The sequence below is a fragment of the Bombina bombina genome, chromosome 7 (genome assembly GCF_027579735.1).
Source record: "Bombina bombina isolate aBomBom1 chromosome 7, aBomBom1.pri, whole genome shotgun sequence".
Lineage (NCBI taxonomy): Eukaryota > Metazoa > Chordata > Amphibia > Anura > Bombinatoridae > Bombina > Bombina bombina.
Window position 1 is genome coordinate 190969530 of NC_069505.1, and position 27060 is coordinate 190996589.

General features: G+C 40.2%; 2 protein-coding genes across 3 annotated transcripts in view; both read left to right on the forward strand.

Moving 5' to 3' along the window:
* The first annotated feature begins 717 nt into the window (after positions 1 to 717).
* Positions 718 to 9497, forward strand: LOC128666107 (dispanin subfamily A member 2b). The gene is made up of 2 exons (XM_053720517.1): positions 718 to 1012; positions 7948 to 9497. Exons 1-2 carry the CDS (start codon positions 761 to 763, stop codon positions 8146 to 8148), a joined length of 453 nt encoding a protein of 150 aa, XP_053576492.1. The 5' UTR covers positions 718 to 760; the 3' UTR covers positions 8149 to 9497.
* Positions 9498 to 20156: 10659 nt separating this feature from the next.
* Positions 20157 to 27060, forward strand: part of LOC128666109 (YLP motif-containing protein 1-like) — a 70218-nt gene continuing 63314 nt past the window's right edge. Inside the window, exons 1-2 of one of the 2 annotated variants that reach the window (XR_008403205.1) lie at positions 20157 to 21339; positions 24741 to 24806. The gene's annotated coding sequence lies outside the window, so the exon portion shown is untranslated. Of the gene's footprint in view, positions 21340 to 24740; positions 24807 to 27060 lie in introns of those variants that run through there. The other variant, XM_053720518.1, reaches the window with a different exon arrangement.

Genomic DNA, 27060 nt, shown 5'->3' on the forward strand with positions numbered 1-27060 from the left:
TTCTCCTTATAGCCTTTGTTGAACAGCATATATACATATCCTAAGCAGCAGTAATTCACTACTGGGAGCTAGCTGCTGATTGGTAGTGACACAAATATGACTCTTGTCTGACTCATTGGATGTGTACAGCATTGCTGCTCTGCAGATGACATTAGCTATCTATGTGCAGAATTAAACACATATACAAGCAATAGTAACATGCTGTAGCAGAACATTTTCTTTTTGCCCCTTTCCTTTGCACGTTATAGTTTAGGCAACTTTGTATAGTTTTGATATTGTGGAAGGTCCTAAGAATACATTTTAGAAAACGTCAACTGGAGAATGTGTGATACAAATTAGCATCTAGACCTCTAGTTAGACAAAACCTAGAGCGTCCTGGGGAGGAAACAAAATCATCTAAAGACGAGATAAAAACATCTCATTGTCTGCTGGAGGAGTGGCAGACACCCGTGTTATTGTATATGGGGGGGTTATATATTGTTATAAACAAATAGACATTTTCTAGAAGGTGAGAGAGGTTTTAGGGGGGGGGCAGGATAATTAAGAGAAATTAAAGTTATCCGGGGGTGGGGGGCAGGATAATTAAGAGAAATGAAAGTTATGGGGGGGGGGGCAGGATAATTAAGAGAAATGAAAGTTATCCCCATTTGGTAATATGAGAAGTTTGGTGCCCAGGCTCCTCCTTGCCCCGACCCATCCCATATAATCTGTGTTACTCTGGAGTCTCACACAAGAGTGATTTACAGAGCAGAAGATAAACATGGAAAGTAACTACCCTCGTCAGATGAATGCCCCAGTATCTGGGACAGGGGCCCCCCCTCAGTATAACGAGTCCTATCAGCCGCTTAACGAGGAGCTAAAGAGCATGTCAAGGAACCAGGTCCCTGCTACTGTGGTGACCATTTCTGCCAATGAGATACCTGTGAGAGACCATCTGGTATGGTCGATCTTCAATATGTTCTACATGAATTTCTGCTGCCTGGGATTAATCGCTCTGGTATTCTCAGTCAAGGTAAGTTAGGGGCTTCTACAGAAAAGTATCCGCTCCCACTTAGGGATCTGAGTTATAGGCTTTACTTTACTCAAATAATGAACGTGTGGGTGGGGGTCTCATGCAGGTCTGTGAGAAAATAGTGTTTCTGCCTCATGGACAAACGGAGATTTAAAGTCCCCCCCCTCCCCCTTATGCATTAACTTGAGGCTCCGCGCTCCCCTGCACTTTGTTTGTAAACATGTTGCGATACAAAGTATCAGTTTGCAACATTGTATCTAATATTGTTTAACGTTCTGAACCGCGGAACCGAATTTATATACGAACTACTGTTGTTTGTACAAAGAGAACCCGAGACCCAAATCACAATGAACTCGTTCAGATTTTATAAAAATAAATTCCAGACTCTGTATCCTAAAATACATCTTAGCCAATAGCAGGAGACTCCCAACTGCTCCTCCCTAGCAGGGCCCCTTCCCAATGCAACCTGAGACCCCCCCCGGGACCTGCAGATGTCACGCAATCCCATCTACAGAGGCACATGGGGCCCCCCACTCCGCGCGTGACTATATCTGGTTGTGTGAATCCCCGCGTGTCCTCTGCTTGTGTATATAGTCATGTTGATTTATAGCAATATAAGTGGTGTTGGGGGATGGTCTAATTCAGGGGTGCATATTCTCTGTATTAGAATGAGTGCTTTGTTTGAGTCAGGTTTATCAAGTTATTTATTATTGCTAGGCTAAAAAAGGGGTGATGCAGGTTTAGTTCTGCCTAGCTGGGGTTCAGTAGAATATGTTACTGATGCATCTGAACAATAAATTCTGCTTTTGTGCAAACAGCCCCTGTTCAGGAATTCACATATGGCAATCATTTCTGGGACTGCACCTTGTGCACATGCGCAGTAAAGGCTGAATCTGTGTGTGGGGCAATAACAAGAGTCCCTAGTGTATAGTGTTAACGCCCTTTTCTATGTGTTGTGCTGAGCTGGGGTGTGTGTCTGTACAAATAGCACAATAATGTGACAAACAGACCTAACCGAATGTGTCACTTTATCTAGTAAATTAATGTGCTGTTTAGTTCCCAGTTACCAGCAGAAGGTAACTTGTATATTCTAGATCTCAGAAGGCTGACCTTGTAACATGCTACAAGTATTGCTTTCAGTGTAGAAGAGATAAGATACAGTCAAGAAGCTCTACAGGGATGTGTCTTTAAAATGCAACTTTTGGTTAACAAAATGACAGCTTAATGTTTAAAAAAAAAAAAAAAAGTGTGTTCATTAAAATTATGGTGGAGATAAAAGCATGAGATTAAAATCCTCCATATCGCAAAAGTAAACCAATAGAAATTATTGCAAAGGCAATTAGCTCATCTAGGCAAGTATCCCCGCTTGCCTTCACCCCATTTTTACCAATGCACCAGAGGATTCTGGGTAAGATATGTAAATTCGATCTGCAATATCTCAGTGTTAAAGGGACAGTCAACACTAAAAAAAAGTTATTGTTTAAAAAGATAGATAATCCCTTTATTACCCATTTCCCAGTTTTGCACAGAAAACACTTGTATTAATATATTTTTTTTTTTACCTCCTAATTACCTTGTTTCTAAGCATCTTCTGACGGCTCCCTGATCACATGACTTTATCTATTGACTTGCATTTTAATCAATTAGTGCAGTGTTGTTTGAATCCACAGGCGTGAGTTCAATGTTGCCTATATGGCTCACACGGACTAGCTTCCCCTGTTGTGAAAAGCAAATACAAAAACGTGATCATGGGGATGTCTTTAGTGACTTAGAAACCAACAGAAATTTAGAGTTATAAAGTGTATTAATATAACTATTTTTTTTTTTTTTTTTTTTTTTTTGTGTGCAAAGCTGGGGAATGGGTAGTAAAGGCATTATCTATCTTTTTAAAAAATAACAATTTTGGGTAGACTTTTTTTTTTTTTTTTTTTTTTTTAACGGGATCGCTGTGTGTTTACACAGTATTTGAAGCAAAAAGATGAGATTGCATATAGAATTATCGAATTTTGTATGTATGTACTCTTGTTGTTCCTTTATAAAAGACAAACATCTTGTAATTACAAGACAATGACCTATCAGACAAGTCTTACTGTTTTTTACTGTAATTATTTATTAATAGCCAAATTCCACCCACCTTTTGCCTTATATGGAGGAGCCTATCTGGGGTTCAATTAGTGGACAACAAGGCTAATCCCAACAATAATGGTAGTATAGAGTGCATTGTTTAGCAGTTATCTCATAAGTCCAACTAGGGACACACATACATACATACAGTTCTCTTACTATCTTTATTTGAAAAGCAGGAATGTACAGCTTAAAGGGACACTCAAGTCAAAATTAAACTTCATGATTCAGATACAGCAGCAATTTTAAACAACTTTCTAATTTACTTCCATTAACAAAATGTGCTCAGTCTTTTTATATTTTTATACTTTTTGAGTCACCAACTCCTACTGAGCATGTGCAAGAATTTACAGCATATACGTATATGCATTTGTGATTGGCTGATGGTTGTCACATGATACAGGGGGAGTGGAAATAGACATAACTTTGCAATTTATTTAACAAAAATCTACTACTCATTTGAAGTTCAGACTAAGCGCTATTGCATTGTCTTCTTATCATGCATTTGTTGATTATGCAAATCTACAGTGTTGACTGGCCCATTTTTGGTTCAACACCCTGGATAACGCCTGCTTTTTGGTGGCTATTGGCCACAATCATCCAGCGCTACCCAGGTGCTGAACCAAAAATGGGCTGGCTCCTAAGCTTAAATAAGTCCACTGGCGTGAGCACAATTCTATCTGACACAAATTAACGAACACCCTCTAGCTGCTAAAAACTGACAATGCATTGCACTGAGATAAGAGGCGGCCTTCAAGGGCTTAGAAATTTGCATACGAGCCTACCTAGGTTTAGCAAAAAAATACCAAGAGAAAAAAGGCTAATTTGATCATAAAAGTACATTGGAAAGTTGTTTAAATTGACGTGGCCCTATCTGAATCATGAGAGTTTTTATTTTTGACTTGACTGTCCCTTTAAAGGGAAAGGACAATGAACCCAAATTTTGTTTCTTGATTGAGAGCATGGCATTTTTAAAGGACCAGTCAACACATTAGATTTGCATAATCAACAAATGCAAGATAACAAGACGATGCAATAGTACTTAGTCTGAACTTCAAATAGGTAGTAGAATTTTTTTTATAACAAATCTGAAAGTTATGTCTATTTCCACTCCTGTACCATGTGATAGCAATCAGCCAATCACAAATGCATATACGTATAGTCTGTGAATTCTTGCACATGCTCAGTAGGATCTGGTGACTCAAAGTGTAAATATAAAAGGATGTGCACATTTTTTATGAAAGGAAGTAAATTGGAAAGTTGTTTAAAATTACATGCTGTATCTGAATCATGAACATGTAATTTAACCTGAGTGTCCCTTTAAGCAACTTTCAAATTTACTCCTAATATCAAATGTTTTCTTCTCTTGGTATCTTTATTTGAAAAGCAAGAATGTAAATTTAGATGCTGGCCCATTTTTGGTGAACAACCTGTGTTCTTGCCGATTGGTGGATAAATTCACCCACCAATAAATAAGTGCTGTCCGGTGTCTGAACCATACATTGGCTGGCTCCTTAGCTTAGATGCCTTTCAAATAAAGATAGCAAGAGAACAAAGAAATTGATAATAGGAGTAAATTAGAAAGTTGCTTAAAATTGCATGCTCTATCTGAATCACGAAAGGAAACATTTGGGTTCAGTCCACAATGTGCTCTATATAGTATCTGATAAATGTTTATGGTATTGAAAACTTCTGCAGTAATACCCTTTCTAATGGGCTTGTCTTTCCTACCCCCACTGGGAGGTTTATTTCTGTTGCTGCCTTTTGTTTACATGTGGGAGGTGGCTTTATCAGCTAATAAGCAGTCTGTTCCATGCAATAGATTGAGGGGGGGGTTGTTCCCTTTTTAAATGACAGTAATAACCCAGTATAAAATGCTGTTATGTGAAGGAATTTTGTGTTTGTTTTGTGGGTATAATCTGGTGTCTTTCTCTCTGTCCCCATATGCTTATTAGGAGTGACACAAGTGTACGGAGAGAGCAAATGTTCTTTAAAAAAAAAAAAAAAAATCTAGTCTTGATAAACGAATGAGCATACAGACGTTGTAACTGGGTTTCACAGGGTGTAAAGTGTTCTTTCCTCTGCTGAGGACGGTTAGAGCCAGTTATGCATTAGTTACTAGACGCTTACTGTATATTGTGCCTTTTTAAAGGGACATTGTACACTAGATGTCTCTTTGCAAATATGTTTTTGTAGATCAGTTTTATATAGCCCATCTGGTTGTGTTTTTGTAACATTGTGCTGATTTTCAAATTCCTAACCAAGCCCCAAAGTTTAAGATGTAGACAGATTGTGTTTGTATAATGGGCCTTTTCTTATACAGGATAGGCTGCTCCCCTTTCACTGGGTGTAACCTAATAAACTGTGCTAAATAGGAAGCTTCTAAGTTTAAAAAAAAAAAAATAAAAAAAAAAAAAAACTATTTTTATATACGTATCTGCATGTTCTAATTTGTAGTAGTGTCTATTACATGCTGTTAAATTAAACTTTGTGTATACTATCCCTTTAAATAAGGGAGGGAGGTAGCAAGTGTTTGTGTAAAGGTTATTTTGTAACTGAAAATAAAATGTGATTAGTCTGCCAGGCTGACGTCTGAGCACACAGTATGCACTGGGGAGGGGGCTGTGCTGGCTGAAATTTCCTGTTTGTGGAAAACCTTTTTTTTTTCCCTCGCTCACAGGTTTGCCAAAGCCTTTTTTCTGGGAAATGTCAGAAAAACAGGTGTAGGACATTGATAGTGCACAGGAGTGAATTGAGGCAAAAACTGTTTATTGCCCAACCACTAAATTATATATATATATATATATATATATATATATATATATATATATATATATATATATATATATAATTATACTTTTTATGTTGTTGGTTCCTTTTCTTGTAAATTTAACTGGGGGGGGGGGGGGAAATAGAGAGAGAAGAAAAAACACATTTTTATTTTTCTCCATCAGTGGCTTGAGTGAACCCTGCAACATGCTACACACTGGTTTCTTGAACAGTTCAGCAGCTCTAGTGTACCTGTCCTTAAAGGGACAGTCTACAACATAATTTTTATTGCTTTAAAATATAGATAATCCCTTTTTATTACCCATTCCCCCGTTTTGCATAACAAACAGTTATATTAATACACTTTTTACCTCTGTGATTACCTTGTATCTAATCATCTTCTGACAGCCCCCTGATCACATGACTGTGACTATTTAAAATATATTGACTTGCATTTAGTACTGTGTTGTGCTAACTCTTGAACAACTTCCAGGGTGTGAGCACAATGTTATCTATATGGCCCACATGAACTAGCAGTCTTCTGTTGTGAAAAGCATGTGATTTAGTGGCTTAGAAACGGGCAGACATTTAGAGGTTTAAATGTTATAAAGTATATTAATATAACAATGTTGGTTGTGCAAGGCTGGGGAATGGGTAGTAAAGGTGCTATCTATGTTTTTTAAAACAATAACCATTTTTGTGTAGGCTGTCCCTTTTTTGTTTTTTGTTAGTTAAATGGCCATAATTAAGAAGATTAAATAAACTTAGTCAAGAGGCTTTAAAAGAATGTGCCCCCAATGCAAATGCCATTAAGATTTTTGTATGCTGTGATTTTGCAATGCAGCAATTAAAGGGATACTAAACACAATTTTTTTTTTCTTTTATGATTCAGATAGAGCATGAGATTTTAAGCACCTTTCTAATTTACTCCTATTAATTTTTCTTTGTTATCATGCTATCTTGATTTGAAAAAGCAGTATTGTAAGCTTTAGAGCCAGACCATTTTTTGTTTAGCACATGGGTAGCACTTGCTGATTTGTGGCTAAATGTAGCAAACCAATCAGCAGCTCTACCAAGGTGCTGAACTAAAAAATGGGCCGGCTCCTAACCTTTTATTACTGCTATTTCAAATCAAGATAACATGAGAACAAAGAAAAATTGATAATAGGAGTAAATTAGAAAGTTGCTTAAAATTGCATGCTCTATCTGAATCATGAAAGAAAAAATGAGGGGTTAGTATCCCTTTGAGGCATATTAAATGCTGGGTGATTCTGTATTCAGAGTAGCCGGTGAATAAAATGAAAACTTATATCTTTAATATTTAAAAAAAGTAATGAGTGTTAATCTGTTGGAACATAGATTGTTCACCTTCTCTATTCTGCTGAGGACAGTTTAGGATATATGGATGTGTGTGTGTGTGTATGTGTGTGTATATATATATATATATATATATATATATATATATATATATATATATATATATATATATATATATATATATATATATATATATATATATATATATATATATAAAATTTACTTTTATAGAAACTATTGAGATAAAGAACAATTTTCCAAAGCTCTCTGACAATAAAACTACAACACAACAGATGTTCTTTTTACTGTGTATAATAACTGAGCTTCTTGTGTACATTAGAATGCCCTGAGTGTGCAGAAAAGTCAAAATAAACCTTGCAGATAGAGCATGTCATTTTAAGACCCTTTAAAATTATCTTCTATTTTCAAATATGCTTTGTTCTCTTGGTATCCCTTGTTGAAAATTAATACACACATCATAAGCTAGTGAGAGCTGCTGCTGATTGGTGCCTGCACACATTTTGTTTCTTGTGATTGGTTAACTAGATTTATTTTTTATTTATTTTTTTCCTGCAGGAAATGGGGATCAAATAAATGATAGTATATTGTGACGTTTACAATCTCATACTATTAAATGGATCTAATTACTGATATATCTTGTGCCTTCATAAAATTGTAAGTTCCCTTTTCTCACCATTTTAAATTTTTTTTTTTTTTTTCCCTAGTCTCGTGACCGGAAGTTATTTGGTGATAGAAACGGAGCTGTAAGCTATGGATCCACATCTCGCTCTCTCAACATCGCTGCAACTGTATTATCTGTCCTGTTCTTCGTTATCCTGTTTATCTTAGTGGTTACTGGCGTGATCGGTATGGCCAATCAAGTACACAAACAATACAACACCAATTTTGAAAATTTTGGGAAATGAGGAAATCTCCTAATATCTTCCTGCGTGTGGATCGTGGCGTGGGGTGTCTATCAGTCAATCTGCATAGGAAGTGGTTTATACTTTACCCAATGTAGTAATGTTGTGTTTATTGTATAAAATGTTCAGTTTGCAATGTTACAACTAGTAGCTTACGCAGGGGCTCACTAGTGTTCATAGGAATGTTTTACACGTTTTTACTATAACTCATATATTGAGTTCTATATAATAGACTATTAGACATTTTAGAGTAGGTGATATTGAAGCTATATTGCATTTATCTAGGGAATGCGTGTCTTAAAGGGACAGTACACTGTAAAATTGTTTTTCCATAAATGTATTTTAAATGACTTGTTATACCAACTGCAGAGTATAAAATATTTGAGAAATTGTATTTTCGGGTTTATTTGTGTATCTGAAGTAGCTGGTTTTGTGCTTTGAAACCACAGCCTATTACAATGGGTTGAGCGTCAGGTAATATCAGATCTCATTATGTTATCACTTTTATGTACACAGACTTGCTTCCTTATCTTATATTTGTCTGGAACACCAAAGCTCAATACATAGAGAGAACAATGGAAAATTATTATTTTATTACTTAACTATCATGCCCCCACTAAGGGTGTAATCTCTTCTGCTGGCTGTGTTTACTTAGGCTTGTCAATAGCGTATATGCCAGTATCAAAACTTTCAGTATAGGTTGGGAAACCACAAGCTAAATCAGCTATTTCAAATGCTGAAATATGAGTAAAGGAGCTACTTGCAACCAATTTAATACACTCTAGCAGGTAAAAAGGATCATTGGGAATAATTTAAAGGGGAGAAAGTTTTTGGGTGAACTGTCCCTTTTAAGGTAATAAATGTAGAAGAAAAAGCCAGTAGGTTCTCAGACACTAAGTATCTCTGCGATAGCTGCTTCACCTGTTAAGCTGTAACTTCCAGATGTCCCGTTATACAAGACTTCAATAAATTCCCCTATCAGCTGCATGTGTTGTATTTCAGTGGCCAAACCCCCCCCCCCCCCCTACACACACCTGTTGCCTTATTTGGAAGGACCAGTATCGACTTTGCTACAGGGGTGAACAGATAGAGCAAATATTTGCAAACAAAAATGAACATGGCTATCTTCTCACCTTTTTTTTTTTTTTTTTTTTTTTTTTTTTTTTTCTGAGGACAATCGGGACTGATATTCACAGAATTAGGTTTGTGATATCTGCACTTCCAGTTCACAGAACGGGGAAATATACAATTTCCATGAAAAGTGTGGGGGGGGTAAAATTGCAAGTGTGTGACTACATATATTTTTTTGTATATTAACTGCACATTATTAAAAACAAAAATTGAGATTATAATCTAAAGGTATTTGTCTTTTCAATGCATACATTTGTCAGGCTATATGTTGGGGGGAGACAATGATAATTGTGCGCAAGAAATAGCCTAGATATCTTAATCTTCTGGGTTTTTTTTTTTTTTTGTTTGACATTGCTAAACACCTCAAAAATGTTAATGCAAACGGGTACAGACAATGGCTATATTACACTTTACAGGCTTGTCATACAACAGAATGCATTGGTATTTCAAAATACAATATTCAGCCTATAAAAATCAAGTAACAAAAATGTATAACAATATTCTGCTCAAAAAAAGAAAATAAATGTTACAGAGCAAAGTGTTATGCCAGAAAATGGTAATCACGCTAAATATAGTGGTCTGTACAAGACATTAGGTAAGCAAACAACACAACAACCCATTTTTATTTATTTAGTGTGTGTGTATATGTGTCCCCATCAAATATGATGCTACAACTAGTAGAATGTTGCCCCCAAATAATAAAGTCTTCTCATGGACCCCTGATGTTTTACCTTTGACTGAAAGAGGGATTTCAGGGGAAATAGAAAATTAGGGTAACTTTTGGACGCTTAAGAACTGTAATTAACAAATGGCAAATAATATCTGATTGAGAAAGTACAAGCAAAAAACTGTATATAAAGTAGCAAAAAAAAATTTATGAGCAAATAGCGGTTTCCCACCAAAGTCAAGGCCACTGGTGGACCTTAGTATCTCAGAAATTCTAGATTATTTTATCTTAACATTGTAAGTAATGGAAAACCATTCTATAGTCAACAAAGTAAATGTTTAGTCATCTCAAAACTATATTGAGAAGTGGAAAGATAGGCTCACCCCTAATAAAAATTAGCTGCCACTTTCGGACCTGGTCTACATAATATAGGCTCTTGAGCTTTACTATGTTCAAACTTTCAAGCATTGGGAGGCAGTAAGACATGGGTAAATATAAGGGTGTCTAGAAACCCCTCAAATTCTATTTTCACAATGGACTCATAAAGAAATCCATATGGAGCTGCCTGCACTTATTTATAATACATATTGTAGACATTTTTATCAGTCTGAAATCTTATAGACCTGCAAGCTTATGGTTACAAGGTATGTGTACTGGTACATTGATAGGACATATTACACACATGACTCCAGGCCTCTTTCCACACAAATTAATTTTTAACTAACCTGTGGTTCTAGCTATAAGAGACCTGCATGTCTATAAAGCGTTCACTCCTACAAGCTTAAAGAGATATAAAAAGATCAAGTGGAGAATATTTGCAAAAGTGTACTAAATAGCACTCACAACACTTCACAATATAGGTGGGTAGAACAAAACATATATAATGAACCCCAAAAGAAGGGGGAGGAGTTAAAACCTAACTATTAATAAGCAATAAAATCGCAAAATGGACACACACAAAAATTGCCTATTAGTAAATTGGAAGGTTGTGTCAAATGTCAAGACACTGGTATATGGGGTGCTGTGTAACACAAAATGAGGGTACTAGGTTAATTCCCCATGAGATATATCATACACACGTGTGTGCACTCTAAGTGCTAATGGTCAATATAAAGTTAGCATATATTCCCTGATGGGCAATACATAACAGTATTGTAGCTTAATACATTTTTCTCAAATGTACTGGAATTTATTGAAACACTTAGGCTGATAATAATACCAGGTTCAATACCGTAAAATGATAGGATACCTATAGTGTTGTTAATAATCCAGTATAGTATGGCTTACTGATCACACGGATCTTTAAGGGTATATGATCATTTAACATATGATGGTGTACATAGTATATCAGTGTAATACTCTTAGTTGTAATAAACAGGCAAATTATTCCCTGGTAAATGGGAGGTGTACACTCACAATTCACATTTGTATCCGTATGGTGGTGTTAATAGTCTCTAATATATAAAATGTTAGTATTCGGTGGCTGTACGTTAGTGCACTGATAATGTCAAAAGATATATCAGAAATATTGACAGTTCAAGAGATCAGGCGCACATTTGCACCAGTATTCTTGTATTGCTTATTATCAAAACCTACAGTATATGTGAACACATTACTTAATCCCGCAATTTAATAGGAAAACACCATAAATTTCTGCTAATAAATAAAGGGGCTCTAGTAAATTGAAAATAGAGCAAAAAAATATTTAGAGCAGGTAATACTCAAAATATGATTGAGGGGTAAAGCACAATTATTGCTGTTGTAAATTACTAGCAATATATAGAACTGGTAACAGGTTAAGAGTTTAGGCGCATATTTTGCACCCAGATTTATGCGATACCATTAATATGCTACTGCACTGAGTTATTCAAGGAGAAGCACACGTATTTTGCACCCGGATTTATGTTAGATCACTAATATGCTGTTGCACTATGTTCTTCAAAGAGAACACATATTTTTCACCCAGATTTATGCTATACCATTAATATGCTACTGCACTATGTTATTCAAGGAGAAGCACACGTATTTTGCACCCAGATTATGCAATACCATTAATATGCTACTGCACTGAGTTATTCGAGGAGAAGCACACGCATTTTGCACCCAGATTTATGCTATACCATTAATATGCTACCGCACTGAGTTATTCGAGTAGAAGCACACATATTTTGCACCCAGATTTATGTTAGATCACTAATATGCTGTTGCACTATGTTATTCGAGGAGAAGCACACATATTTTGCACCCAGATTTATGCTATACCATTAATATGCTACTGCACTGAGTTATTCGAGGAGAAGCACACGCATTTTGAACCCGAATTTATGTTAGATCACTAATATGCTGTTGCACTATGTTATTTGAGGAGAAGCACACATATTTTGCACCCAGATTTATGTTAGATCACTAATATGCTGTTGCACTACGTTATTCGAGAAGCACATGCATTTTTCACCCGGATTTATGTTAGATCACTAATATGCTGTTGCGCTATGTTATTCGAGGAGAGACACATATTTTGCACCCAGATTTATGCTATACCATTAATATGCTACTGCACTGAGTTATTCAAGGAGAAGCACACGTATTTTGCACCCAGATTATGCTAAACCATTAATATGCTACTGCACTGAGTTATTCAAGGAGAAGCACACGTATTTTGCACCCAGATTATGCTAAACCATTAATATGCTAGTGCACTGAGTTATTCGAGTTGAAGCACACGCATTTTGCACCCGGATTTATGTTAGATCACTAATATGCTGTTGCACTATGTTATTCGAGGAGAAGCACAAGTATTTTGCACCCAGATTATGCTATACCATTAATATGCTACTGCACTGAGTTATTCAAGGAGAAGCACACGTATTTTGCACCCAGATTATGCTATACCATTAATATGCTACTGCACTGAGTTATTCAAGGAGAAGCACACGCATTTTGGACCTGGATTTATGTTAGATCACTAATATGCTGTTGCACTATGTTATTCAAGGAGAAGCACACGTATTTTGCACCCAAATTATGCAATACCATTAATATGCTACTGCACTGAGTTATTCGAGGAGAAGCACACGCATTTTGCACCCGGATTTATGTTGGATCACTAATATGCTGTTGCACTATGTTATTCGAGGAGAACACATATTTTGCACCCAGATTTATGCTATATCAATAATATGCTACTGCACTGAGTTATTCGAGTAGAAGCACACATATTTTGCACCCAGATTTATGTTAGATCACTAATATCCTGTTGCACTATGTTATTCGAGGAGAAGCACACATATTTTGCACCCAGATTTATGCGATACCATTAATATGCTACTGCACTGAGTTATTCGAGGAGAAGCACACGTATTTTGCACCCGGATTTATGTTAGATCACTAATATGCTGTTGCACTATGTTCTTCAAAGAGAACACATATTTTTCACCCAGATTTATGCTATACCATTAATATGCTACTGCACTATGTTATTCAAGGAGAAGCACACGTATTTTGCACCCAGATTATGCAATACCATTAATATGCTACTGCACTGAGTTATTCGAGGAGAAGCACACGCATTTTGCACCCAGATTTATGCTATACCATTAATATGCTACCGCACTGAGTTATTCGAGTAGAAGCACACATATTTTGCACCCAGATTTATGTTAGATCACTAATATGCTGTTGCACTATGTTATTCGAGGAGAAGCACACATATTTTGCACCCAGATTTATGCTATACCATTAATATGCTACTGCACTGAGTTATTCGAGGAGAAGCACACGCATTTTGAACCCGAATTTATGTTAGATCACTAATATGCTGTTGCACTATGTTATTTGAGGAGAAGCACACATATTTTGCACCCAGATTTATGTTAGATCACTAATATGCTGTTGCACTACGTTATTCGAGAAGCACATGCATTTTGCACCCGGATTTATGTTAGATCACTAATATGCTGTTGCGCTATGTTATTCGAGGAGAGACACACATATTTTGCACCCAGATTTATGCTATACCATTAATATGCTACTGCACTGAGTTATTCAAGGAGAAGCACACGTATTTTGCACCCAGATTATGCCAAACCATTAATATGCTACTGCACTGAGTTATTCGAGTTGAAGCACACGCATTTTGCACCCGGATTTATGTTAGATCACTAATATGCTGTTGCACTATGTTATTCGAGGAGAAGCACAAGTATTTTGCACCCAGATTATGCTATACCATTAATATGCTACTGCACTGAGTTATTCAAGGAGAAGCACACGTATTTTTGCACCCGGATTTATGTTAGATCACTAATATGCTGTTGCACTATGTTATTCGAGGAGAACACATATTTTGCACCCAGATTTATGCTATACTATTAATATGCTGCTGCACTGAGTTATTCGAGTAGAAGCACCCGGATTTATGTTAGATCACTAATATGCTGTTGCGCTATGTTATTCGAGGAGAGGCACACATATTTTGCACCCAGATTTATGCTATACCATTAATATGCTACGGCACTGAGTTGTTCAAGGAGAAGCACACGTATTTTGCACCCAGATTATGCCAAACCATTAATATGCTAGTGCACTGAGTTATTCGAGTTGAAGCACACGCATTTTGCACCCGGATTTATGTTAGATCACTAATATGCTGTTGCACTATGTTATTCGAGGAGAAGCACAAGTATTTTGCACCCAGATTATGCTATACCATTAATATGCTACTGCACTATGTTATTCAAGGAGAAGCACACGTATTTTGCACCCAGATTATGCTATACCATTAATATGCTACTGCACTGAGTTATTCGAGTAGAAGCACACATATTTTGCACCCAGATTTATGTTAGATCACTAATATGCTGTTGCACTATGTTATTCGAGGAGAAGCACACATATTTTGCACCCAGATTTATGCGATACCATTAATATGCTACTGCACTGAGTTATTCGAGGAGAAGCACACATATTTTGCACCCAGATTTATGTTAGATCACTAATATGCTGTTGCACTAGGTTATTCGAGAAGCACATGCAATTTTGCACCCGGATTTATGTTAGATCACTAATATGCTGTTGCGCTATGTTATTCAAGGAGAGACACACATATTTTGCACCCAGATTTATGCTATACCATTAATATGCTACTGCACTGAGTTATTCAAGGAGAAGCACACGTATTTTGCACCCAGATTATGCCAAACCATTAATATGCTACTGCACTGAGTTATTCAAGGAGAAGCACACGTATTTTGCACCCAGATTATGCTAAACCATTAATATGCTAGTGCACTGAGTTATTCGAGTTGAAGCACACGCATTTTGCACCCGGATTTATGTTAGATCACTAATATGCTGTTGCACTATGTTATTCGAGGAGAAGCACAAGTATTTTGCACCCAGATTATGCTCTATACCATTAATATGCTACTGCACTGAGTTATTCAAGGAGAAGCACACATATTTTTGCACCCGGATTTATGTTAGATCACTAATATACTGTTGCACTATGTTATTCGAGGAAGAAGCACACGTATTTTGCACCTTCTTATGTAGTAACGTTATTAGTTCAAAAACCATTAACATATGGGATATATAAGATATAAAATGATCCTTCAGCAGTAATGTGAAGCGTTAACTTCTTGTGTTAACCAATCTTACAATACTGGACACACCTATTGTCACTATAATATCCAGGGATATACCAGCGTTATTCTGGCTGTAAAAACTCAGGCACACATTTGTCCCTGTAATCTATTATTGTTGGTTGTCAGACATGTGGTGCGGCAATCGAATAGAAACGTTTTGGACAGATACACTTGTTAGCCCCGCAGTTTGTATTGCTGCCTCAGAGTAATGTACTATTGGCTAATACGCTTAGGAAATAAACAGTAAATACTAGGTCAGCAGTAAACTACTATAATTGCAGGGCTTAAAGGGGTAGTTTAGTCAAAATAAAACTTTAATGATTTAGATAGAGCAGCAATTTTAAGAAACTTTCTAATCTACTCCTATTGTCAAATTTTCTTCATTCTCTTGGTATCTTTATTTGAAAAAGTAAGACTGTAAGCATAGGAGCCGGCTCATTTTTGGTTCAACACCTGGGTAGCACTTTCTGATTGGTGTCTACATGTAGCCACCAATCAGTAAGCTCTACCCAGGTGCTGATCAAAAACCCCCTAAGCTTACATTCAAATAAAGATGCCAAGAGGAATGAAGATTTTTTTATATAAATATGTAATAGACACTACTATAAAGAAGAATATACACAGATACTGATCTAAAAATCCAGTATAAAACCTCTTAAAAACTTTCTTAGAAGCTCCAAATTTCGCTCTGTTGATGAGATTAGCTGGAACACTTAGTGAAATGAGCTGGGGAGCAGATACAGTCTCTCCCCCCCCCCCCCCACCCTCTTCCCTGCATATGAAAAGACAGATTAGACAAACAGGAGCAGGCAGTGGTCTGTAAACGTGTGTATACATCTGACACTGCGGGGCTTGGTTAGGAGTCTGAAAATCAGCACAATGTTATTTAAAAATAAGCAACAGTACTACTACTACAAATAGTAGTAGTAAAACAACTTTCCAGTACAAATACTGTTTTGTGAAGAGTGCCAGTTTGTAGAAAGGGTGGCTTTAAAGAGACGTAACAGTGTTTTCCTGTCCATTAGAAAGGTAAGCTACAGACACCAATAGAGGGGCACTAGTCTCTGCCTATTATAAATACCCGTCAATCAGCAACCTTAACTAAGATGGCCGCCCGGCAGTGAAATAACAGCACTGAGCATGGGTTGACAGCCATCTTTAAGGTTGTTTAATGTGTGGCGTCAGGGTTCCCCCGTAGATGCGCAATGTTTGGGGCGGCTTAAAGATAGTCACCACACACGCGCAGTGCTGTTGTTTCACTGATGACAGCCATCTTGGTTAAGGTCATTGGCACAGCGGTGAATGGAGAGCGGGGGGCACTTCAGATTTTGGTGCCTACAGGCACCTGGGCTGTAAATCCAGCCCTACCTCTGGGTTGTGGTATATTATCAAGCTAGATATTGGGTTAGGGTCTGTAATAGATAGGCACACTGGTCCAGCTAACTATTTATAAACCAGGGCCTTCATGGTTTCCTGAGCCTTGAAGCAATTGTTGTTTTTGTTTTTTCCTACATTGCAGAATAATTCTGCTGCGGTGGGTTTTTTCTACTTATTTGTCTTTTAAGGTTGTTATGTTGTTAGTAACCAAAACTTAAAGGGACATTCTGGGCATGTCATTTTTGTGCTACTTATTGTAGGGTTAAACACATATGTAAAGTCATTGCAGCTTTGGAGTGCAGACAATGATTGGCAGGGTCATATAACTGCCACTGCTGATTGGCTTCCACTGGGCTGGTCCCTAATTTTTTTATTTTTTAGTTAGTGCAAAAATTAGATGCTCCTATAAAGTTAAAAGGACATTGTAAAGTGAGCGACATGGTCTGGTTCATAAGAACAATCAAACCTTAGATAAACTGTATAACCCCTATAACAGGATTAAACACATAGATAAAGTCCCACTCTTAATACAAGGATTGCGGCTTACAATAAGGAGAGCACAGGTCAGCCAATCAGGACTGGAAGACTCACAATCAGCAGACTTGTGGCTCCCAAGTGGGACTATTGGCTAGTCAAAATTAAACTTTCTCGATTCAGATAGAATAGTAATTTTAAGCATCTTTCTAATTTACTCCTTTTATCAAATTTTCCTCATTCTCTTATTTGAAAAAGCAAGAATGTAAGCTTAGGACCGGACCATTTTTTATTCAGCATCTGGGAAGCGCTTGCTTATTGGTGGCTACATTTAGACATCACCAATCAGCAAGCACTACCCAGGCGCTGAACCAAAAATGGGCCGGTTCCTAAGCTTACCTTCAAATAAAGAAAAAATTGATAACAGGAGTAAATTAGTTACTTAAAATTTGCTGCTCTATCTGAATCATGAAAGTTTGATTTTGACTAGACTGTCCCTTTAACTCCATTACAGGGGTTAAACCCATATATAGTAAGCTGGGTACTGTGATTCTGTTTGTGTCAGAATATCCCTTTAATGTCACACAGTTTTGGGAGACGCTCAGTATGTGTAAACCAATGTTCTGCACTAAAAATGTTCTATATGGAGAGGTCTGATTACACACTGCACGGCTCGCTGGTTAGACCTCATAAACTAATAGTGGTTCCCGAAAGGTCCCAGAAAGCCTATTAGTTTTAATCAGTATGAATGTAGATTCCAGCCTGTGATAAGCTATTAATAAATATGTAGGGAGTATTGTGCATATAAAACAAACAGGAACCATTATGACCTACACTATAAAGGGAACAAACTAAACTCTCATTTTGCTGCCTTTGTAGACAGCATTATGGACAGACAAACGGCTGTTACCTATATTTTCCAATTAAAGCCATGACCCTGCAACAAGATACACAATTGTTGTTTCAGCTATGCTTTAGATATACATTAAAGGGAAAATTAAAGTCAAATCAGCAGTTAAAGCGAGGCTAAATTTGAAATTGAATTCCCTACAGATTAAGCACACTTGCATAATTTAAACCTTTGCAATTCACTCTCTGTGTATTTTCCTGCTTTTCCTGTAATTTAATTCTGAAGACCCCTCCCCTGAGGAATGCAGAACCTCCTGACACTCCCGAACAATGCTGTACAGTGATTAGTTGGCATTGTGTAGGAGCCCTGTACCCTTGATTGGCCACAACCAAAGGAAGTGAAATAAATTATATTTAAAGGATCAGTGAATACATTAAAATTTGTATAAATAACAAATACATGATAGAAAGACAATGCAATAGCACTTAGTCTGAACATCAAAATGAGTATCAGATTTTTTTTTGACAAATTTTGGTTATGTCTTTTTTCCACCACTCCTGTATCATGTGACAGCCATTAGCCAATCACAAATGCTTATAAGTATATTCTGTGAATTCTTGCACATGCTCAGTAGGAGCTGGTGACTCAAAAAAAAGTGTAAATATAAAAATACTGTGCATATTTTTTAATGGAAGTAAATTTGAAAGTTGTTTAAAATTGCTGCTCTATCTTAATTATAACCAGTTTAATTTTGACTTGAGCGTCCATTTAAGAGGCTTTTCAAGGGGTGTTCCTGGGACTGAAATTAATACATTTATAAAATGCTTTTAAAGCCCTTTAGAACAGCATGGAACATCCTACCAAAGCAGCCATATTATTATTATATTTTTTAATCCAATATACTATTTATTACAAAAACTGTGCACAATTGTTTATATGCACTTTTTGAAGGTTCCAGCTCCTTATTGTCCATGTGCAAAAGTGCACAGTATATTCTTACTATGCATTTTTGTTATAGGCTGATGGCTGTCAACATGTACAAAGGGGAGGAAAAAATGGCATTAAAGGGACAATGTACAGGATGTGCAGGGCGATTAGTCCGGAGCGTAGCTAAGGGTTAAGGCCTGGATTGAGTGAGTGCTGCTGCTCGTGTGGGTGTTTTTTTTACAATGTTGCATTGTGTTGAGAGGGGTTTACTTTACCTTATTTATGGGATGTGCAGGAGTGCCCACTTCCTCCTTTGTTCCGGTGGATCCCTGGAAGTTTTTTTCAGCATAGATCATAGCAGAATTTCTCTGAGAGGACAAAGCCTGCAGAGTGGGAAGAGATGGACCTTGAGGACATCATGAATGGGTCGGGCACTCCCCCCATCGGGGACTATCAAGGTGGGTCAGGGCCATGTTTTCGGGGCTTCTCTATCTCTACTTCCCCTTTAGGTGGGGGAGGGTGTCCCCACTCTGTTACCCCCTTCTGAATGGGTAAGGGCGGGACGATGAGGCTAGGCCTGCCCAGGCTTATCAGCCAGTGGGGCAGTGCATTCAATTGGTGTTCTACTGGGGGTATGGGGGACTGATTGTACAAGGCCCAGGAGAGTGGGCGGCGTAGGCTGGGGTCCCAGGTGGTAGGCGCCTAGGCGGGGAAACCAGGGTAGCTCGGGGCTCCATACTGGCGAGGGCTCGGTAGGTCTGTTAATTGGTGAAACGTGTAGTGGAGTGGGCGGTGAGGCTCCTTTCCTAAGTCTGTGAATCCTATTCTGACGAATCCGTTATGACAGACGAGTGGCGCTCTTGCAATCCTTAGCGTCGTTCCTCGTGGGAGGTTCATCGTTGGGTGCAGCGGTGGTGCAGTCCCAGGTGCCAGTTCCACATGTTGCGCAGGCCTCGGTCCGTTCTTAATTTTTTTCCCAGTTAGATGGCCACCACATTGACTTCCGGTTACGTTGCTCAGTCCGACATCGCTTCCGGTGACGTAGCGGCAGTCGGAAATTGGGCAATGAACAGAGTGGATAGCCCCCCTCGGTCTCCGTAGGTACGAAGGGAGCACCACGGGGGGGACCCGCTCTAGGGGGTATGCCCGTTAGCCATCAGGAGGCAGATGGGGTCCATATGAAGGCTGTGGGGTTCGTGGCAGAGGCTCAAAAGGGGACAAGCTTGGCTCAAGATGCGGGGCAGAAAGGGCATCTGGATGCAAATGCAGGTGGATCGCAAGGCCGTACCAGGGCTTCCACCATGGCTGGCAATAAACATGATTAAGGTCAGTTGGTGACCGAAACGTCGTTGTTCCATGTGATGTCTCACTAATAAAGGATATTGGTATATACCTAGTGGTGCTGCTGTCTTTCACACATTGCAATAAAGGTGGGGAAGCCGTTAGGGCCCCCTCCTCATGCTTGCGGCCTACATCAGGGGCGAACAAGGCCAAGGTGGCCCCTTTGTGCAGTGCGGAAAAAAGTAAGGGGAAGGCCCCCACGGCTCGAGCAGGGCCTAAAGGGACACGAGCAACTGCAACCTCGAGTAGCAAGGCCACTTGCCAGGAATTGCAAGTCGCAGGACTGCAGGGTTCGGTATCGCCCAACAGGACTGAAGCAGCTGGATCAGGGCAAGTGGTAATGAGGGGGGCAGTTAAGAGAGGGCATGTTAAGATCAGCATCAGTCCAGGCGAGGGTTTAGTGGGCAGTGAGTACGGGGATGTAGGCCCAGTAAGGGCGGCTCGCACACAAAGGCGTAGCACGGCTCTCAGGTTTGTGGATAAATATGAATGTGTGCCAACTGCCAGAACGGATGAGGAGCCTAATTTGCAGTTTGGTGTGAGTGACAGTGACCAGGAGGGTGGTCAGGAATGCGGGGCTGGGGAGGATAGGGAGGAGAGGGCTGCCTCTTCATGTGGTACTCCCCTCTTGTCCTCTGTGTTTCAGGTTCCAATAGCATCTTCATCTGGCAGGGATGCTGCACAGCAGAGGTCTCGGGCTCTTGTTCCCAGAGCAGCGACAATGTGATCTGATGACCCCAGCCCATCGGTATCCGGCCAAGGACCTTTGGCATCCTCTTCCGGTGAGTGCCAATTTGATCCCGGGGGTATAACTCATCTAGTGGGTCCGAGTCTGGGTCAGAGATCCATAGGTCCCTGGGTTTGCACACAAAAGGCCATAAGAGGATATACAGGATGTTGAGAAAAATCAGTAGGGGCAAATCTGGGGAGTGTCATGTCGGTTATCCGGCTCAGGTTTCTCGACCCCCGGGAGTGCAGGTGGGCTCACCACAGGCTGTGGACAGAAAAGGCGGCATTTGCATGGGGACTACATACTCATGCAAAGTGCATAGTTTGCATGCCCACTTGAAGTCAAGAAGATTGTAGAGCGGATACAGGACGGTAAGTACGTCAATATGTTTGAATTATTCCGCTGAAGTGTTTAAGTTCAAAGAAAATGGTGGAAGATGGGACGGGCCCGATGAATTCAAAAGGCCTAATACATTTGAAGAATGGCATCGTTGCTTTAGGGTGTATGCCTACGTGCGATTTAGAAAGGTACCCAGAAACATGGTACTGCTCTGTTTTAAGTATGTAGACACTATTGATGCCATCCAGAAAATTATGCAGATGGAGCCTGGAGGGATTACGATATGCTTTACAGGAAGAAAAAGGTGGGTAACCCAGCTTGCTTGACTTTGGCCACCTTGGATCTTCACCTTTAGGCTTCATCTCGACCCAGAACGCGGTGGCACAGGTGGCCCCCCCGGGGTCATTGCACAAGTGCCAAGGCAGCCCCCATGGTTTCAATGGGGGCAAGGGGGAGTGTGCTGGCGTTTTCAGGATGTCATGTGAGAAGGGAGCATACTGCATATTCAAGCACGTGTGCAAGTTCTGCAGTGGGTCAGCCACCTGGTTGTCGACTGCCTCAAAAAAGGCGTGACTACCAAACTGAACGGTTTAGGTCCGAGGGAAGTGCTAGCAGGTAAGGGCGGACTCACCTCTTAGGGTTCCTGTCATTGGTAAGTGGTTGAGCAGGTACCCGAACAGAGCAGCTGCTATTTTGCTGGACTCCGGTCTGCGCTATGGTTTAACTATTCTGGTAGTGGGCCAGGTGCTAGGGTCCAGGGTTAGGAGGAATTTGAAGTCAGCCTCTCAGTTCCCAGAGGCGGTCCAGGAAAAGCTAGGTAAGGAGGTAGCTTTAGGCATGGTTGCAGGCCCCTTTATGGATTTACTGATTGCAGATTTGGTGATATCTCCACTGGGAGTGGTGCCCAAGAAGGAGACTGGTAAGTTCAGGCTCATACAGCACCTATCATAACCGAAGGGGCACTCTGTGAACAATGCCATCCCTGCGGCCCTAAGCTTGGTGCACTACCAGTCGTTTGACAACGCACTGGATATAGTGTGGGGAGTGGGACCTGGAGCCTTGATGGTGAAATTGGACATTGAGTCCGCATTCTGGCTCCTTCCCATTCACCCATCTTCCTTCAGGTTGATGGGGTGCTGGTTTGAAGAGGGTGACTACGTGGACCAGTGTTTGCCCATGGGTTGCTCCATATCCTGCACCTATTTCAAAGCATTTAGCTCTTTCCTCCACTATTTGGATGATTTCCTGTTAGTTGGCGCTCTCAGTTCATCGGAATGTGCCTCCTTGATGAACGTTATGATGTTCATGATGGCCAGGTTTGGGGTCCCTTTAGCTGAAGATAAGACGGAAGGTCCTTGTACGTGTCTGACATTCTTGTGCATTGAAATAGACTCAGTAGCGATGGAATGTAGATTGCCCAGGGACAAGGTGAGTAGGATGTTACTGGCTGTTAGGGCAAATGGCCAACCGGCAGCATCGTTGCCCATGAAGGAGCTGCAATTGCTCCTAGGGCCTGCTAAACTTTGCAGGGAGAGTCTTCCTGTGGGGTAGAATTTTTAGAGAACTGGTGGTGGACCTTGCAGGTTTGGGAGATGATTCCTGCAGGACTTCAATGGCATATGCATGTGAAGGGGCGATCCAGTGTCTAATTAGACATTGCACCTTTTCACAGATGCTGCCCGAGCATTTGGGTATGGAGTGCATATTTCGATGGGGCATGGAGTGCGGAGCGCTGGCCGCCTGGTTGGGTGCACCTTGGCCTTACACACAACCTGTGCTTCCTGGACTTGTTTCCCATCATAGTAGCAGTTGAGCTGTAGGGTCATCTCTTTCGCGACCAGGCCTTTGATTTTCTGGACGGACATTCTCAGTGTGGTTTTCGCCATCAACAGACTTTCGGGCCTCATTGCCTGTGGTGGTGCATTACCTGCAGCACTTGGTGTTGAGATGCCTGCAGTTGAATATAAACTTCAGAGCTGGCCATGTACCCGGGGTGCAGAATATAGTTGCAGATGCATTGTCTCGCTTCCAGTGGGAGGCGCTCAGGGCCGCAGCTCCGGCCCCAGCTGCTAATGGTCTTCCTTGCCCTTCCTTTTTGTGGCTGATGGCAATGGATTGCAGAGGATGATTCCTCTAATCCATGCATCCCTGGCACCAGCTACTTGGATGGCTTATGTGAGGTACTGGAGTGAATGGGTGAGTTTTTGTGACCTCCATGAATTTTCTTTTTTTCGATGGTGAGCAGCGCTTCCTACTACAATGGATAGCCGAGCTGAGAGGTAAGCAGGTGAAAAAGGGGGCAGTGGTGTCCAGGCTTTCTGAAGTTACCTTCTTCTGCAGGTTGTACACGTTTCAGGACGCGTCACACTCTTTTCTCGTGAAACACATAATTTGGGGTTGGGGGCGCTTGGAGATCCCGCAAAGAGATGCCAGGGAACCAATCACAGTGGATTGGCTTGTAAAATTGTTGGAAGTACTGCCAGCAATTTGTTCCTTGCCTTTTGAGGTCAAGCTTTTCGGGACGACCTTCGGGCTGGCATTCCATGGCTCCCTGAGAGTGGGGGAGTTGGTTTTGCCTTCTAAGGGCAGCTGTAACCGGGGGGGATCATGCACAATCACGTTAGGGTGATGGATGATTCGGTTGCTTCTTTTTATTCCCAGGTCTAAGACAGACCAAGATTGCCGGGGAGTCACCTGTTGCCATTGCGCAATTGGTATCTTCATACCTTGGAAGTGCGACCCAGGAGGATCTTCCAGGTTCCTTATTTATGCGCACAGGGATCCGTTGACGAGATACCAATACAGGAAAATATTGAGTTGAGTAGCGCAGCAGGCTGGTCTTGATGTTTCGCGTATTGCACCACACTCATTCAGAGTGGGTGCGGCCACGACGGCAGCAGAATTGGGCTGGTCCTCTGACCGTATTTGCTCATTGGGGCGCTGGAGATCACAGCGGTACAGATCCTACATCAGACCATTGTATGCATAGTGAATAAGTGTTAGAACGGGGGTCCCCATGTGGTATGATTTTGGAATGGTGGGTAGGGGGTCTGGCCATATAAGCTAGAGGTCAGATCCAATATGGTTCCAAGCTTATTGTTGTTTCTTTTTCAGGCAAACATCCAGGTCCTGTTTGGATGTGGATCGTTGGCCATTCGTACGTGCACTGGGCTACAATTCGAGCTGTGGCTATGCCAGGAGGACATCAGGTAGGATTCCCATCGTCCATGGCTGTGTTGCGTTGGTTAGGGCGCAGGGGTTTGTCCTTGGCAGATCTGCCTGCATTGTTGCAAGATGCTGCAAGAAGGTGGGAAAAGCCTCCACATTTTGATTTTGCATGCTGGCGGCATCGAATGTAGGGGCCATCCCTACATTGGATTTAATCAGAGCAATGCAGGCAGATCTGCAACAGGTGTACGAATCGGGTGGTCCAATGTGATCCCTAGGTTGAGGTGGAGGCACATGTTGTGTCACAAAGCTGCTTTTCAGGTCCAGAAAAAGATCAATAGGGACCTGAGGAAGCAAGTAAAGGACCTTGAGGATTTTATAATAGAGCATGGGAACATCTCATCAGCCCATAAGGGGTTATATAGGCAGGATGGGGTTCATTTAGAACTGGCAGGAGTAGATCTGTTCCTTCAGAACATCAGGCAGGCGTTACTCCTAAGGGTGTAGTGTGGTGGCGTCAAGAGTCTGGACAACTTAATTTGCAGATCTGTCTCTTGTGGCGGGTGGTGCTGCTGTGTGTTTGTTTTGTTACAATGTTGCATCGTGTTGGGAGGGGTTTACTTACCTTATATATGGGATGTGCAGGGAGTCCACTTCCTCTTTGTTCCGGTGGATCCCTGGAAGTTCTTTCCCCACCCTCCCATCCCTTTTATACAATGTTATGTTTTATTGTAAAGGCAGCGTCTCTATATGAGGCTAGGTTGTCTGAGGCAAGAAAAGGGTTACTCAAACTACTTCCTTAAGACCAAGGATGGTAGCTTGAGCTCCCCAGTTATTGACATGCTGTTCGACAAGTCAAGGCTGGACCTACTGGTTTGGAGTTTCTATTGATGGCACCCTAGTCTGGCGGGTGGTCAGGATCACAGCTGCAGGCTGGAAGGAGGGTTGAGTGATGGCCATTGCAGTCAGGGTGACACCCCAGGCTCGGTAGCGTGGGCGTGCTCTGGCTGGTTATGGCGGGCCGAGAACTCACTAAGACAAAAGCTGCGTAGAGTATCTCCGCCTTGTGGTCTGCAGCAGTGTCCCGTGTCCATTTTCTAGAAGGGGTTATATAATTAGTTATCTAGGCCCCGGTTGCCGCCACCTGTGTTTTACCTGTCGTTTGCCAGTTTCTATTGCTGGGTATTAATAAATACGACCCACGGGTCTTTCACCCACCTAATGTGTTGAGTCTTTATTGGCAAAAGTTATTAAGTTCAGCTGTTAAGCTAAGTTATTAAGTTATTACTTATTTAATGTTATGGTCAGCCACTCAAGAAAAGTAGGGCATTTAATCCCTTATGTAAAATTATGTTTACATTAATGTGTTTCCAATGATTTGCTATATCACCTGCAGAGTGTAACATGTATGGGAAACTGTTCCTTTAGTGTTTTATTATTTGAAATAGCTGGTTTTGTTCTTTGAAACCACAACCCATTGAATGGGTTAGGCTTGCAGGGAAATTGGATATCCTTATATCACTTTCTGTACACACACACATGCTTCTTTATATTATCTCTGAAAACCCAAGCCCAATACTTAGAACAATTGTAAATTTACATGTTATTGCTTATCTCTTCTACCTCCTACTGGGTGTAATTTCTTCTGCTGGTCATACAGGTTTTCTTTAAGCTATACTTAAAAGGACAGTCTACACCAAAATTGTTATTGTTTAAAAAGATAGATAATGCCTTTACTATCCATTCCCCAACTTTGCACAACCAGCATTGTTATATTAATATACTTTATAACATTTAAACCTCTATATTACTGCCTGTTACTAAGTCACTACAGATAGACTCTTATCACGTGCTTTTTTTATTAGCTTTTCACAACAATAGACTGCTAATTAATGTGGGCCATATAGATAACATTGTGCTCACACTCATGGAATTGTGCATGACAGTGCACTAATTGGTTAAAATGTTGGTCCAATAGATAATAAATAGTCATGTGATAAGAGGGGTCAAAATAGGCTTCGATACAAGGTAATCACCGTGGAAAAAAGTGCAATTAGAATACATTATATTTATTTAAAGGATACTTTGTTTTTCTGCCAGATGTGAACAAGTAATAAGTCATCAAATCCCACAACACAATGTGTACATCCTGTTTTCACCAAATAACCACGAAAGCCAATAAAAGTACTGTCCCAATTAAATTCCGACAGTACGTTATAAAACTATATATTCATATCCTTTGTTGAAAGGTAGCGCCTACCTGCAG